A 17,950-nucleotide genomic window follows, 5' to 3' on the forward strand; every position below is an offset into this window, starting at 1 on the left:
TACTCTCAGTAGCTAAACACATTTAGTCAGCAGTTAAAACATAATCAGTTTAGCGTAAAACATAACAATTTAAAAGGTATGTTAAATTGGTAACAGGTACTATATGTCATGATGATTTGAGAACCTTCTTCTCATAGTAATTATAATCAACGATGTCCAAATTTGATGTTTTTGTGCCATGTTGTTAAGTGGCATCCTTGTGATTGTGAATTTTAACATGGATCAACATAAACTTTTTAATGCTAATGTTCTTGTATGCTAACCTAACATTCAGAAAATCATAAAACCATCCTTTAGAGTGGAACATTTAAATACAAAAGGTAATGTATAACAATATGAACCCTAAACAAAAAAATGCTCGAGTGTAAATAAGTAAAGTAGCTTTAAATAACAAAATAATAATATTCAATACCATAAATTCTAAATATTAATCTACAAATGTCATTTTCTTTCATAAAACAAATTCAATCAATGCTAAAGTTTATGAAAATTTATGTTAATACTTTCAAAACATTTTTTAAAAATTAAATATAATATTGTAGATGGAATTTTTATTCTTAAAAAATGAACGAATGAAATTTGTGAATAATGTCCATGATGCCAAAATAGGACCCACAAATAGGCAACAAACACTAAAACAAGTGAAGCCCAAAAATATAAGGCTTGCTCAATTAAAAGAAACATACAAAAAATCAGATTTTAGATTTCCAACCCCAACCTAGTTTAACCTAGTTTGAAACTCGCTCAAACATATTTGTAAATTTGAGGAAATGTCATGTACAAGGTTCCTTAAGATGACCCAAAAAACTATAATTTTTTTGTAATTTTCCTGTATTTTTTTTGGCATTTCCTTGCATTAGACTATCAATTTGCATCCAATAAGCTAGTGTGAAAAACTTGATGAGCTCTCATGGTCAATTTATACTGCAAACTTGTGAAAAATCAATTTTGTTGAGTGGTGAATTCAAGTGCAAGCCTATCCCCCAACAAAAGCACTCATATGTCTTTTGAGTATCCACAACATGCACTACCCAACTTGTAACCATTTCAAATCCATTCATCATATATGTAAAATGCATAATGTGAATGAGCCATATGCATCAATAATATTTTGTGATTAAGCCTTTATTCATTGGTTAACATCTTAGTTAAAAGCAAACAAATCTTATATATAATGTTTTTTTTATTTCTTTCCCTTTTTTAATTAGACATTACAATTCAATTATATAGAAAATGTGAAATGGTGTTTTTCTTTTATCTTGTTTCAACTTCCATGTTTACTTGTTGCTACAATTATGTTGGCATCAAGCTAGAAGTGTGGTGAAAACATGTGGGGAATTGATATTGAACCAACATGTTTCTTCCCCTTTTACAAATATGGGAGTTATTGCCTCCCTATTATCAAACTAGAAAGTCTTGCAAATGTAAAGAAATTGGAAATGATCCCTTAAGCTCTAGTTGGTGAGACAAGTTCTATGGTTAAGAAAAAAAATTGCAGTTGGTGTTGAATGACAATTACTGATTTTAAAAGTATGACATTGTACAAGGATGGAAACCTCAACAACCTTTCATATTCCTCTTCCATTCTACTATCTTCTTTTCTAAAATATCTTTAATTTGCCAATTTCTAAATGTGGGGTTGTCTAAATGTGATGCATGCATTACTCGCGCTTACTAAATAAAGTCCAAACTCTAAAAACTAATATTTCTTTAGATTAAATATCCAACAAAAGCTTAGATATGCAAACTTCCTTTCTCTACTTTTATAGAAACAACAATTTGGTGCAAATTCTAATCAATCTCTAGGTGGAAGATTGTTGGTATGCGACGATTGATCATGTTGCTCAGCTTTTAGTTTCGGGACTTTGTTTACCGGATGTAGGGTGGTTGGAAGACCAATGGGGACTATCCTCAAGCTAAGGACAATGCTCTCAGAGCAAAATTATCCATTATTTTTAAAAGGAGCCAACGATAGTTTTGGCTTGTAAGCCTACCTTTCTAAATTGCCAAAAAAGCTTGATGTCTAAAATTGTTTTTAAGACCAATCTATCTAAACCCTTACAACCACATGTTCACTAATGCATAGAGAATATTTAGTGATATAATTTCTACCATATTATTATTCAAAAAATTAAGTTTTCTTTACATTTTTTAAATCATTGTTTTTTGTTGAAATATTTATGCTCTTACATACAACATAGATCTTAATTTCAATTGAATAATTAAAGTGTTATGCTTCATAGTGTTTCAAGGATTGTAATGGGGGAACAATAGCAGACATGTTTTAAGGATGGGAGTTTGAGGGACATTTTTTATGGACAATATTTATAGAAGTTTGCATGTCAACCACATTCCACAAATTAATCATTTGTTTGAACTTCTCACATCATACCATACTATATCAAACTATGGCAAATATTTTTGTAATACAATGTCAATAATTTTATAATTTGCAACTTTTTGAACAATGATACCAAAAATCCAAATCATTGTTGTTTGTGGGTTATATAACTTATATCATCAACTATGAAATTAAAGCATCATATATTGATTGTTGTTATACTGCAATTGTTGTTTTATATTGATAAAGCAAACTAGCAAGGGGGTTGACCCTTAAATCAACACAACCAAGGGGTTGTCAAGAAATCAACATCCACAAAATATTGGCACTTACAATACAAAGCATCAGATGACACATAATCAACAACGAGACTTCTCTTCCTTAGAAGTTCTGCGTAGAGACCAAGGGGCCATACTTGGTTACTTACAACCTAAAGGCCTTTAACATCACATAACTTTTTCTGTGACAATCGATCAAAGGGAATTTGAAAGGCTACCTTAGTCATCCCCATGGAAAACACCAAAGTGTTCAAGGCTATCTTATGGTAAACATCACCATGATTGAAAATCCACTCCCCAAATGCAACACTTCTTTCCACCTCAATAGTAAAGGAGTCCATCTCTATATAAGGAAGGGAATAAACCAATATCACAAAGAGAACACGGTTAAACCAACTCAAATCAAAGCAATCACAAAAGAGGTTCCACATAGAGCTATGCATCTCCTCTTTCACAAAGAAAGTCTCCATCTCCATAAGAGCTATGAAAGAAGAAGCAAGTCAAACAGACCATACCCACCTCCAAATCAATCACACACCCACTCCACCCCAAGGTCACAAACAACCCCAAAACTTGCAGCAATCTTCAACCAAAAACAAAAGAGCAAAGCACACCTTTGAAAACTGTTAGCGACCAACTCGCCCCAAAAGAAGATTGTTGTCCTTAATAGTAAGAATGAACAAAACAACCAAAAATACACAAAAATTTGGAAAAGGTAGCAATAATCATTGCAAAGTCATCCAAAAGCATTATTGTCAAGAATGACATCCCAAATAGATGGCAATCCACAAAAACCACAACCACACTCAAGATGCAAATAGCATGCCAGCTAGTTTCAACTCCAACTCTCCATACAATCTCCCTTCTTATCAACCAAGCGACAACCTGTTGTACCCTTGTCCACCACAAAATTTGCCTAAAAATGTAATGACCTATCCTAATGAAAGGATTAGAATACCTCATCACTCTTCTTAACAAATAAAAGAATAACCCCATTTGTTGTCTTTCATAACACTTCATCACTAGAAATTGTGAAAAGGGCCTCAAACACAATTTGACACCAAAAATTCTTCCCCCAATGCCCCAACCCCATTATAAGGAGCAATGCCACGCTCATCAACAATTTTTTTAAAATTTCCAAACCACTTCCTTAACATCAATAAAAGAAAAAGGCCATCCAAAACCCTTTGGAAATCTAACATCCCATCCTTAATCTCAACTTTCTCATCTTCAAACATAGCCATAAGGCTCACCAAATCATACTCCTCTTTCTCTGGAATGTTGGAGAGCCATCGGTTCTCCATCTCCAAAAAAAACAACCTTAGGAAGAAGAGTGTCAATCAAGAATGAGTACACCATTTCTATACATCACACGTCCAACAAGGGCATAAATAAACAACTATAAGTCATATCAAATACATAGCCCCAAAAAAATACCCAAATCACTACAAGCAACAGAGACCTCAAATAGGGGAGGGAAACATCTAAAAAGTGTTGCTTGAAGCAACAAGGAGCTAGGAGAAGTTACATCATCCAAACCAGGCATAACACTAACTTCAATTAAAGAGAAACATCTCCCCACCAAATCCACAAGCCAAAACAAACTCAAGATGAGGCAAGGTAGTCGGGAAAATGGAAGGTTGTAGGAAAAACAAACCCAAAAATAAGAGATGAGAGAAAATCTCACACCTAGCCAAACCCCTAACCACAAGTAGGGACACCTTCAAACACAACAAAACCACAATAACCAATGAAACCTAGTGTTGTCCATATGTCAAGACCCAACATGGGGATAACGAGCTCATCTCATCCACCACTACAAATGGGGAATAAATAAAGATAGCCAAATACACCAATAAACATTGCCAACAGGGAAACCATTGGCATTCAAAATGAGAATAGAGAGGCATCCAACCACATGAGCACACCCATAGTCAACACAAAAGGCCCCAAGGACAATATACCTTGACCCAAGAATGTAGGAAAAAGCACCCAACCAATAAAAAACCTTCCATGTCCTCAAAAATCTGCTTAAATCATCCTCCTCATTCCCGCCTCCTACAACACTAAAATTTAAGAGTCCCTCAATCTTGATCAAACATTGCATCTTTACCTAAATCTGTATTTTAATCATTGTTGTCACTATTGTCATGATTAAATGTAATTGTTGTCACACCCCTATCAAGATATGTTATTGTTTTTGTAAGTGTTTTCATGTTATAATGCTATCATGATAATTTTTAAGTTTCATTTTTACAATAAAAAATAGGTTTTTGTAGGATATGCCTTGCAATTCTCGAGATGACTAGGGGACATTTTAGATGTCCCTAAAGTTGCCTTGGGGAAAGACTACATGTTCCCAACCATCCCCAATTTTGATGATGTGTTCCAAGATGTTTGTCGAAAATGTGTGAAAAGATGCAAATAGGGACTTGAGGAGTGGAACAAATTGTTGTGTATGTCACCGTAAAAACAAGACTTCAAGTTGGCACAGGCTCAACAAGACAGACTTGAATCAAGACTTGGCAAGACTCATCAAAAGTGAGAATCCAAGAAATTTAGAGATTTTTGATTCAAAAATTGTTCATTTACACTTTATTGAATAATCTTTAAAGATGCAATGATGTCATCAAATTGAAAATAATTTGATCACATACACAAGTATGCATCAATCACATCAATATAAATGCAAATTTTAGTTGAATGAAATAACAAACTCAAATAAATAACATTATAAATATTGTCAAATGCCTATAAAACTCATGGAATATAAAATCATGACATCAAATCTTCAAAACGTATAGAAAAAGAAAAACTATAAGTCTATGGCTCAATGAAGCTTATATCCCTCCTATTAATGTATCTAAGGTATGTCCTCGATAAATTGGCAACCATAATCTTTTTTGGATTCCATGCCATGCTCACCAACATCAATTGTGATTGTGTCTGTTTGTGCTTTATCCTCCACTTCCATGGCTACAACCTCAACCTCTTTTTTTCCTAGTCAATCCAATCAAGGTCCTTGTCACTAAAGGGATGATCTATGTCCTTTGTGACCAACTTAGATTTTGGATCAACCTCCTTTCACATGATCGTGGTGAAATCATGGTCTAAAACTTATGTTTGTCTTATTTAAAGGTTATAGTGAACAAAAACTAGACCATTCTACCTCTCCAAAGACAATGGGTTGCACCTCTTGAAGTCTATGTGCTAAAAATAACTCTACTTGTGCTCACAACCTAAAGCATTACATGGTTGGCTCAACATATGATGACATTCCGTTGAAGGTTAGGTGTTTTAGCAACAAACATTTCCAACCATCCACCTAAGATAAGAAAATGAAAAAAGAACAATTTCATTACTTTAAGACTTTAAGTTATAAAATCAAAATATGCACTCAAACTATATTTTTACCTAGCTGCAATTTTGTTTATCTTTCCAAATATGCCAAGGGAAAAGCTCCACTTGTGCATTTCAAAATACCTCTATCTTGTAGGTGATATTATCGGTATCACTAGTACATATCCGCTCTATCACTGAGTAGAGACCATTTAGAACCTCCTAATGTGCCTTGAATTCAATATGGAAAAGGAATGTTGAATTGAGGTAAAAAGTGACTGCATGGATGGGCATATAAAATTGGAGGTGTCATCTCCTATTGATTATCTCCCGATAGGGAAAAAATTTACTCTCATCTCTTCCACAGGCGAATCTAATAGCCTCCTTGGCCCTATGCATGCCCTCATAAATGTATCCAATTGCACAATTAAAATTACAAGTCAAATATAATGTAGAATTTATTATAAAAATAACTACACAATCTTTGTGCAAGGCACCCAAAGCCCAGTTCATCAAAAATTAATTTGCTACATCAATCTTTTTAGTAGTTGTATTATAGGATGAGGACCACTCCTCGCCAATAAACATGCCTCAAAACTGCCTTGACTGAATCTAGTGATTCCAAGACAAGCCAACTCCTTTTGCCCCTTATATAGCCTCATTAGGCTAAGGACCTATGTGTGATTATACACAAATTTGCAAATGGTTTTGGCCTTTTCTACGCATGTTTTAACCCATGGAAGCTTGCCAATGTCCTCCAATTGAGTTCAAGGCAATGGATAGCGCATGGAGGCCAAAATATATTTGTGTATCTCTCAATTAAAAGTCCACCTGCAATAACATAATTTGTTGCATTGTCAGTCAACACTTGAACTATATTTTCTTCACACACCTTAGGTATGATTTTCTCTATAGCCTCACATAGGCATGTGGCATTTTTGCTACATGCAGAAGCATTAATAAACTTGAAGAACATGGTGACACCTAAATATATAGCATTAGAAAAATTAGGAGCAACCTATTCCTCCTATCTGTCCAACAATTAGACATGATGATGCAACCCTTTTTGTTCCATAACTCGCATTGGTCCTCTAATGTGGCATTTACATATTCTATTGGGTCTGCCAAAATTGGACCACTTAACTCATAATCAATAGGGACACTAAAGTCCACTAGACAAATACTTATGGCATCTACCATTCTCTACCAATAAGGAGATCTATCACAAATAGATTAAATAAGACGAGTATGTCTAATTAAAAATTCATTAGACAAAAAAATGTAAATGTTAAATAAATCAAATAAATAAGATTACATGGCAACCAAAAAGGAAATAGCGCAATACTAAAACTTGCCAATTGCACATTTAGCTACATCATCTACCTCCTTCCAAGCCATGCTCTCAAGTGATGGTTGGGAACCAGGACAGCATGTGGCTCAAAATATGAATCTAACCTAGGCTTACAAACTATAGAATCAAGGCTAATAGTGCCACTAGTACTAGAACAAGCACAAGCAAAAGAAAAATAAAAAGGACAAAATGGAGGCATGAAAGAAGCCTCTCCAACACAACCAAAAGTTGAGCAAGTAGTCACCAACTCCTCCCTTTGCCTTTATTTTTATTTTTGCTGTAAATGTTTCTAATAGCACTTGAATTGACAAACAAACTCGGGAGGTTCTTTGTCACACTAATCAATATGATGACCACATATTAGATAATACGGTATTTCAATCTATGGGAAAAAAATGCTTTACAATATTTACACTTGGCATCTCTTTTTCATGTATCCAGGCTTCATCCTTTTGACCTGGTCTATTGGTAGTCTTTGTTAAGGAATGTAAGATTAGTGGTAGAAGCTTACCTTACAAATAATTGTCCGACAATGACAGATCTGAAACTTGATATCGATCACAACAGGGATCTACAATAAATGCTTTGTATGAATTTCTGATATCTTACTTCTTTCGATGATCAATGCTGATGTAGTTTTTTCAATTCGCAGGTGAGCATACATATAAAGATGCAGATCGCAGGCAATAACATATGATGTGTGATGTGTTTCTAAATGATCATGTCACTTCATATATATAAGGAACGAATGGTCGTCTTATGTAGAGACATGACTCTACATGAGACTACTCTTAACCATCAGTTGTTATCCCTAATCATATTCGGTGATTATATGTTTCAATGAGCCCGACCATTATTGGTGTCTGATAACTTAGTCGGTGATATGGCACAAGGATAACTGTAAATAATCAAATCATATTCACAGTATGATCGCTGTTTTATGACAGGGATTAGAATCAGATTGAATCAGTTTGAACAGTCAATTAAGATACATCTATATGTATATAAGCAATAATCAGACACAGGATCCGAATGTGCTACAAATTCAACAGTCTTACATATAAGCAGTAATCAGATAGAGGATATCCGAACGATGCTACAAGTTCAACAGTCTTACCCTTAGGGTTAGGAGTAGACATTGTGGAAAAAAAAATGGTTTTCACGAGCTCAAAGTTACTGCAATAAGACAATATTACAAAAGAAAAAAAAAAGCTTTTGCGCATTGTCATTTATAAACTAATACAAAAAAAATATAGGAACTTTCTTCCAAAAAAAGTAGGTCGGTTGATTCTTCTCTTTTTGAAGTTTGAATATGAAAGGAAAAAATTGAAATGTTTTTTCAAAAAAAAAAAATAATGAAATATTTTTGTTTAGAAAAAATTACCTCTTAGAACAAATTGGAAATGGGATGAAACCTTTTCTCAATCATTGGTATGGAGCTTTTGATGTACCAAATGCAAGTATTAAGATCCCCAATATGATTTGTTGGAAAGTTGTGTTCTTCCTCCTTGTTGGTTGCCCTCTATGCACTCTTATTTTTCCTCACAACTCAATCTTCTCCTTTTTCACCAATAGAACAAAATGAACTCATTTTTAGGGTTGCAGAGACCAAATAATGAAAAAAAACAACTTAATTCAATGTTTTAATGTATTTTTTTGCACTTCTTATGGCTGCCGTCGGCTGAGTCTGTGAGTCCTGAGACTCGCCCAAGTCCGGTCCCTCGGACTTGCCCAAGGTCACCCAGCCTGGAACTCGTTGAGTCTTGGCAAATCTGGGCGAGTCTTAAACCTATACATGTAACACATTAAAAAGTATAGTGTATTTATTACATTTGTGAATGATAAATATCGATATCTGACGGAGTTCAAAAATCTGCTGCTATTTACTACAGATGTGAGATTGATAAGAATAAATTACAGAATAATTTATCTACATTATACTCTGTTGTTATAGTTTCTAGATTTGATTGTGTAAAAATTCTACACAATCAAATCCAGAAACCATAACAGCATCATATGGGCTATGGCAATCTAATAGTTTATATTATACTCATGATTGTGTGATGTATGTGATGAAGCTCAGGAATCTGCTACTATTTACTGCACACATGAGATTGATAAGAATAAATTACAGAATAATTTTCTTATAAAATACCTACTCTGCTTATGATTGTTAATGTATTCATATAATACTAAGGATATATTTAAGGGGATTTAGCTAGCGGATCATCCCAAAGAACCTGAACTAATCTCATTTTTGGGACATAAATTCATATACATTTGCTCCTTCTGCACTTGCACTATTCTCAGACACCTCAATGCTCTGAATCCAGCTGTCAATGATCAAATTTACTTCATCAGGGATTTCATCATGAGGGCAATGACCTGTGATGCATAGCCACAACATGCAGTTTCTTAGGATTTTTGTTGACATGTTATTTCCTTCACAGTTTAAAACACTTAACTACAAATTATTTTATTTACAGAAATTGTTCCAATGAAACATTTTAATTTGTCCTTCCGCAAAGGAGATAAAGTGCTTATATAATCTCTATCGAAAATATAGCAGTACCTGCATTGACATTCCTAACTATAACTTTGCTGCACTGCTGCTTAAGCATGGTTGATCTTAACTTGGACTGGAATAATGGATCCTTGTCTCCCTGAATTTTTTTTTAAAGATTCAAAACAACAAACTCAAGAAAATTCTAGACAGATAGAAACTTCGTACACTGATCCCTTGTTCTGTAGAGTAGATGTCTGAACTGATTAGACTTTTTAAGAGTGAAGCATTTGAAATGAATACAACAATGTTTTTAAGAAATTAACAGCATGAAGGCTTCAGTTATGTACCTGGATAAGCAGAACCTTTTTATTATAGGAGTCCAAAAGATAGTTAATTGGAAGAGACAACTTGAGGTCAATTATGCTTTCCAGAACAATCACTGCATTCGGATCATATGACTGAAAATAGTGTCAATGAAAAGACCTTATGAGAATTTAATTTTTATAGGAGTAAAGGAGTTTTAGTTTGCACTATATTTGTGCTTGAATTTCCACACATCTCCGATTCAATTTATACGTACAGCTCTTGAAATTTCTCCAACGAGCCATTCATCTGCTCGTTCTGGATTCTGCAATAACGTAAGAAAATGAAAGTGGGAGCTATTGCACAATTGAAGGTCATCCTAGCACTTAATTGTAGCATATAAATGTATTATTAAACAGTATGAAGAATAGTAGCATATTATTTTGTGTAAGATTTGCAGTTACAAGTCCAGTACCATTATTACTGATGGTTGGACAGATCAAAGAAATAGAACATTGCTAAATTTCGTCTTTTCTTCCTCAAGTGACGGCACCTTCTTAAATCCATTGATTTAGTGATTGGGATTTGTGATTTCCAATATAGTGATCAACATTAGCATTTCAATTTTCAAATTTCTCTCTCAGGTGGTACAGTTCTCTGATGCTTTCGGAAACATAAAATGTTTATTTCTTTGTCAAGTTTTGGAGGGAGTCTTGACCAAGGTGGGCAACGAAAAATGGTGTACAAATAATTAAATAAAATGCAGAAAATTATGTTCTTGTGTGTAGACTTATCATAGACAGACATCCATGCTTTTCGTGGACTGCTTATGTTGCTCTTTGCCTTGACCCCATAATAGAGAATCTTGACAAAATATAGCATATCAAATCATGTGTAGAGCATGGTAAAAATGTTTGCAAATGCATACACAACTGTTCTCAGGTCCTCAACGTAACAAGGAAATATAACAAGAAGTAAGACTTGGCTTGTCTTAAATTAACCTGTTGTCCAACATTTTGTCACCACAAAATGTTGGTAACAGCACCAAACTTTTTCAAGCTAGTTTTGCATTTCTCTCAGCTTGAATTTGATATTCAATTGTTTAATGTTGATCAATTGATCAATTTCAATTCATATATCAAATTGTTTTACTGAAGACCTTCGTCAAGTCTTTTTCATTTTGCTTTATGTCGAGCCTTTGCTTGATTTTTGAAGCTGTCATCGTCCGTTCTTTGCTTTTGAGTTTGAGTTTGTTTGTTTTTAGTCTTTTGGTTTTGCTCATGTCATGCTTTTCATTTTTTCCTTCGATTCGGTCTAACCTAGAGGTCCGTCGGAGTTGTCAGTCAAGAGTTATGCCCATTTTAGTGCTACAGCACGAATTAAAAATATGATGTTATATTTTCAATTTGACGTTCACTTTTTGATAAATATAACTTATATTCACTTTTTGTTATGTTTATAAGTTACTTTAACTTTAAATTTTTAACTTAAAGTGACTATAGTACACTTTATGATATAATTTTAAGTTGAGTTACTTTTTAATTTTTCACTTAAAGTAATTATATAACTATATAGTTTCAGTTGATAAGTAGGACATGATTTCCACAGCTAGTCAAATTGTGATGTGAATATCAGGATTTAACTGTGTGATTTTGAGTCAAACTCAATGACCCATGTTTTATATAGTTTCAGTTTAATTTTTGGTTTTAAAAATCAAATATTTATTTAAATGTTACATTTTAAATGAAGTTTATATGTTATATTTCTAAATATGATAAATAAAAATTGTTTGTGGCCCATTTTGTAACATTTTTATAATTTTAAGTGAATTAAATGACTTAAAGTCTTCATAAGTGGACATTTTATATGCAAAAACATGTAAAATCCATCAAAAGTGGACATTTTACATGTCAGTGCATATAAAGTTTACTTTGGTGGACCTTTTTGATATCATTACATCAAAAGTCTATCATAAGTGGACCTTTTCTATGCTATTGCATCAAAAGTGAAGTTGTCATGCTTTAACATCTAAAAGGTGAGATACATTTTAAAACATGCTTCCTCCCCCAAAAGGTCCGATTTCGCCTATAAGCACATTTTAAAATATGTAATGGCACCCAAAAAGTGCGATTTTGACGAGATGCACATTTTAAAATATGTAAGTGACCCAAAAAGGTTTGATTTTGATCAAAAGACATGTTTTAACATATGCAATGACACTCCAAAAGTCTGGTTTTGAAGAACATGTTTTTGCCCTCCAAAAACCTAATTTTGATCATAACTTGAGATTTTCTCAATGGATTTGCATGAGATTTATTCTATTGGAGGCGCTTTTAGTTGGCAATGATTTCTCTTGCTTTTAAAATGGATTTATTAAACTCAAAAATGTTTTTGAAAGCTTAATTCTAGGGCACGCTTTGGAGAAATCAGCAAATAAATCCATTTTTAATGCATGTTTTAGCTCCCAAGCAAATCGATTTGGCATATTTTGGAGATTGCATTGCATATTGATGCATGTTTGATCTTGCATCATGGAGAAATACGTTTTTTGCTAAAAACGTCCCTTATTGCATGCAATCCAAAAACGTTGGATATTGGAGTGTTTCTAAGGCACATTTTGGTATCTTCCACCTAAAACACCTTGTTTGCTGCCTTCTCCCATTCGAATTCGCAAAAGTTTGAAAGATTCAAGTGTTTTTGAAAAAAATTTCAAGCATTGGAGCATCTTTTTCCTTCATTTTTGGCACATGTAAGTGGACTCTTTCTTTCTTGCTTTAAATTCATGCTTATCTTGTTGATTTTATGCATGTAATTACTTGATGGTTGCCACTTGTTAAAATCTTTGCCATGGAAAGCACATTTTTCCTCTAAAAATGAAGTTTTTGTTCATTTTCATGTTTTTGGTTATTTCTCAAGTCCTAATTTCGAATTTGAGTGTTGAAGTGCATTGCATCTTGGTATGTTTGAGTCACTTTCCAAAGGTTCGTCGTTTCTTTTGCGTTTGTGTTTTGTGTTTGCTTGCCGGTTTTCTCCACTTGGAGAAATTGCAAATTCTTTTCCAAGAACTTGTTTTCGCTTCATTACATGCGAAAGCATCATCACATTCCACTTTCCATTTCCATGTTGCAACACCTCATCTTTCACTCAACAAAATGTGATTACATGTTTTCCATCTCATTCGTCATTCGCACGTGCATGTAATCTCATTTTTCGCTTCCATTTTCACTCATTTTCACTTTCCGCGTTCATTTGCATGACACGATTACACAAAATGTCTTACATGTAATTGCATCAAAAAGGTCCAATTTTGATTAAAAGTCACGTTTTGAAAAGTCAAAAAGATGTTGTTTTCACCTCCCATGTACTTCGACTTCCCCTTTTCACCAAAAGTGATTATAAAACTCATTATCTCACTTCCATTTTCCATTTCCATCCCTCCATATATATTTGCACCTCCATGAGCAAATACATGTTTCTACATCATTTTGTGCTTTCCATCTCATCCTTCATTCGCACTTACATGTGAAGTGCATCTCCACCCACATTCACATCTCATCTCACCTTCCATCTCCCATTACATGTTGCACTTACATGTAATCATTTTTTATGCAATAATGTGTTGAAAATACTGTCACTTTTGAAATAAGCAATTTTCATTTGCATGCATTCCCATGCATTCCACTTTCACGCTTTCTCGTTTCATTTCGTTTCTTCATCTTCCATATTCTCACTTTCATACAATTTCATTTCGTACTCCACTGCATATGCATATGTTTTCTCTTTAAAGTCACTTTGTCGGATTTGCGAAATCTCCAATCCATTTTCGAATCTTCACTGCTGATCCAAAATCCACTTGTATGGAGATTTCTTCTGATGATGTATTTGTGTTTTAGATTTTTTGTGTTGTAGCGCAAGCACAAGAGATGTCCTCACCATCAAAATCCAAAGGCAAAATGAAATATCAATATGATAAAGAATTGTCTTATGCAGCTCCTTTGTCAGTCATCTCTATTTTGGATAACGTGATGGACACAAAGATTGGTCATGTGGATGTAGCTGATTTTCTTCAAAGAGTTGAAGTTCCAGCTAGACATGAAATGAAGCGCATTAAGAGAAGCAATATTCACCTGGTGTCTACATTTCCTATGGCGGCTACAGAACCGGATTTCATTATCGGATGTGCACGACGGTTTACTCCCAAGACAAAGACTATCAAAGATGTTGATGGCAAGGTTATCGTTAGCCTTGATCTTGAGGTCATTTAGCAAATCTTCAAAGTTCCACATAAAGCAGAATGTGTTGATTTGACCAAAGAATCATCATTGGCATGCTGGAATGTGCAAAAGGGCGATTATTAGAAATATGTCAACCTTTACTAATTAGACAATAAAAGAAGCAATTTCTCCAGATGGCCAAAAATTGTTCATCGGTCAAACTTCAAACAAAAATATAAAGATCTCATAATCCTTCTCAGCAAGATTTGTGGCCTTAAAGATTCTACTGATTTTGAGCCATAGATGTATAAATTCATGTTTCAAAATTATGGAGAATAAAGAACACATCTTTTGGGGAGAACTCATCAGTACTACACTTTGCCAACAGATATGCAATGTGGGAAGTGCCCTTCTATATGAATTCTTATCTTGTTTATATTGTTGCTGCTATGGGATCTTTCTCTAGTCTTTCTACCAAGGGAGATCGTCTTCAGGTTCCTATTTGGGACTATATGACCAAATAACTTTGGCAAATAGTAGATTCCATTATAGAAGAGTTTAAGATGCCTTCTTTGGGCATTTCCGGTGCTTGTTCAATAAGAAGTTATTTGTCAAAAGAGTATCTGATGCAGCATGGAGAAAATGAACCAATACGGCTGTATTTTTATTCAGTTTCCCACTTTCACATACTTAAGAGTTGGATATTTCAAAGGTGAGCCGTACACCTTGCCTAGGTATGTTATAGATTGAATCATTTTGATAGAGCTAGCTAGACAGCTCATGGACGTGCAAAATGATCAACATGCTTTGCATAGGCCTGGTTTTGGCATTACCTTAGCTAGACCTTTGGCTATTCACAATTATTCAATCATTTATGTGCGTAAAGCAAAGAACATGGAAGCAAAGTTGCAGTTGATCACCTTGAAGAAGTTCAAGGCAAGATTTGATTTTGACTACCGAGAGGTGAACTCTCAAATGAAAAGAGCCTACACTCATGTTCATTGCATCGAAGACATCTGGATAGATATGAGGACAGAACTTGACATCATGAAGATGGACTACTACAGATTAACCTTGCAGCAGATAATTGATCTTAACATGTTGGAAATCTTTTCAAATTTCCAAGTTGAAGATGATGGCAACATCTTTGATCCGGAATTTCATCAAGATGGCTTTGATAAGAAGTGTCATTTTCCAATTTAGTGGCAACAAAAGAAAGGTACTTCTATCATGAATAGATTTCAATCCATCTTAGTAAACACCAAAAAATGGTTGAAAAGTAAAAGCCTTAAAAGAGTAAATCCTAAGATGAGCTTGGATTGTGGAAGTTTTGATCCTCCTGGCAAGAAGTCACAATTGGAAATCACAAAGAAAGATGGTGCCTCATCTTCTGATGCTAAGGGTTCCCTCAAATTCAAATTGAAGGGCAAAAAAGGAACTAAATCATCTCAAGTTCCTGAACCAATTCAAGAATCAGTGGAAGAATCAGAAGAGGAATTGGAAACAAAATCTAATAAAGGAGATTCGGATGAAGAATGGGAAATCATGATCATATCTCCTCCAAAGCCTACACAAGTCTGTACATCTTCTATACACGAAGAGCCTTTCTACATGAGGTTTATGATGATGTGGACTCATTCTCCACTGTTTTCACTCCTTCCATTCCAGTTTCAGAGGTTAATACCATGGCTCTTCCTATTTCCTTTGCTGCTCCTCGCATCCCTACACATGAACAATTTGATCATTTAGCTAATGTTTTTGAAGATTTTCCAACTCTTACCAATGGTCAAGTTCCCCAACTTGATACATCTTTGACAGGATTTGAGTTTTTCATGACAGAGTCTTCTCAAAATGTTCCTATACCTTCAGTTATACAGACTAAATCATGCTCAGTCACTACAGAAATACAATTTGGATCAATGTCAATGGTTTCCATTGTACCTGCTTCTGCGAATGAAAGTTTCAACCTGCCTGCATGGTTGAGCAAAATAACAACAAAGAAAAGGAAAGTGGTTTTTGCTTCTAACAATCTTTTTGTTAAGAAGACCAAATCCAAATCTTTGAAAGATAAGATTGTTTCCAGGATTTTGGTTGATTCCGATAAAACCAAATTTGTTGAGGTTCCCGAGCCCCTAGTGGATAAACCTGTTGAGTAACTTACTCGTTCTGATTACAAGTTTACAAAGGTTCAAATTGGAAAGCAATCACATTTGAGTTGTTTGCAAGATGCTCTAGATGCACTAGCTAATGTATCAAAGAGCAATCATGAGCTTTGGGAAAAGAAAATCAACTGAAATAGGAAGTCTCTCATCTAAATGAGGTCATCCAGAAACAATCTTCTTAGAGTGTTGTTATGTCTCAAATGTCTAAGGAGAGAAAGTTGATTGAGGCCGCTAAGTCTTGGATATAGGAAATCATTTCTAAAAGAGTTCGAGCAATCATAGAAACATCTGTAGTTCTTAGATGTGTCAAAGAGATGAATGAAATGGAGCAAAATTTAATTTCTTCTTTGACTCGAGAAGTGGATAACTTGAAGGAAATCCTAGATGATTGCGATGAAATGATAAAATTCGATCTAGATGCCTTGGTCTCATGTGACATTCTTCCATCATGTGAAATGTTCTTCAGATTTCAAGGATTCATTGGTTACAACGACGAAACATTGAGGAAGTTGATCACAAAGTTCCAGGCGACCTTTAGAGATTGTTAAGCAGTTGAAACAAGTGTTACTTGTGATTTGGAACAGATGGGATACCATGTTACTGATGAATCTGGTAATATTATTGTAGTAGAGAGAGTAAATTCAAAATATACAATCAAGATCAATGTTGATGTAGATTTCAAAGATTTTGGTTCGCACACGATGAACAAGTTTGTCTTATATAAATCCTTGGCAAACACTTGTTAACTACTACAACAGCAAATTCCAAAGTTGTGCAATTAGCATATGAAAATGTAGTGAGAGTAGAAGCTATATCAAAGACTATGGAAATTGCTGATCTTCCCACAATGCATGACATCATTGACAAATTCAAGACATTGAGAAACAATCTTTAAGATTGTTGTTTCTGTTTTTATTTCATGTTAGTAGTTGTAAAGGATGCATTACATGAAAAATCATAATTACATGTAATGCGAGTTACATGTATATAAAAGGATGTAATATGAGTTGCACATGCAGTTATATGCAACCCTTTTATTTTCTTTTGTAGTTAGACTAGGTCAAAGTTGGTTGAGTTGCTCCCACTTTTTCCTCCACCTTTTTCTCAACTCCTGTGCCTATATAAAGGAGTTCCCCCTTATTGTAAAATCATCACTATCTTTATGCAAAAGAGCTTTAGAGAAATCGTGCTAGCAAAACTTTCTTTGTGTAAGCACTATTTTTGAAAGAAAGTGAATACAAAGGAGCATTTGAGACTTATCTTTGATTAAGTGAGATTGTTATTTGTGTGAGTTGTAATCTTTCTTATAATTCATCCAAGTTATCTTTGATTCATATTATCTTGTGTTATTGGTAATTGTATCTCGTGAATTGAATAGAAAAGAGTTAAGAAGCAATTGGAGCCAAAGCTTTGACTAGGAGCAATTGTGGAAGTGTACAACTAGAAGCTTTGTCTA

General features: G+C 34.3%; 1 protein-coding gene across 2 annotated transcripts in view; it reads right to left on the reverse strand.

Annotated features, from left to right (window-relative positions):
- Positions 1-6,664: 6,664 nt before the first annotated feature.
- LOC149575760 (DNA photolyase) overlaps positions 6,665-17,950 on the reverse strand; it is a 194,320-nt gene continuing 183,034 nt past the window's right edge. Inside the window, exons 11-14 of one of the 2 annotated variants that reach the window (XM_089815548.1) lie at positions 10,396-10,443; positions 10,163-10,273; positions 9,882-9,972; positions 9,398-9,694 (exon numbers count right to left, since the gene is read on the reverse strand). In XM_089815548.1, the coding sequence (XP_089671674.1) occupies positions 9,561-9,694; positions 9,882-9,972; positions 10,163-10,273; positions 10,396-10,443 (384 nt within the window). In that variant the 3' untranslated portion in view covers positions 9,398-9,560. Of the gene's footprint in view, positions 6,790-9,397; positions 9,695-9,881; positions 9,973-10,162; positions 10,274-10,395; positions 10,444-17,950 lie in introns of those variants that run through there. The other variant, XM_089815549.1, reaches the window with a different exon arrangement.

Source organism: Cupressus sempervirens, chromosome 2 (genome assembly GCF_028749045.1).
Source record: "Cupressus sempervirens isolate cs-2001-9-10 chromosome 2, ASM2874904v1, whole genome shotgun sequence".
NCBI lineage: Eukaryota > Viridiplantae > Streptophyta > Pinopsida > Cupressales > Cupressaceae > Cupressus > Cupressus sempervirens.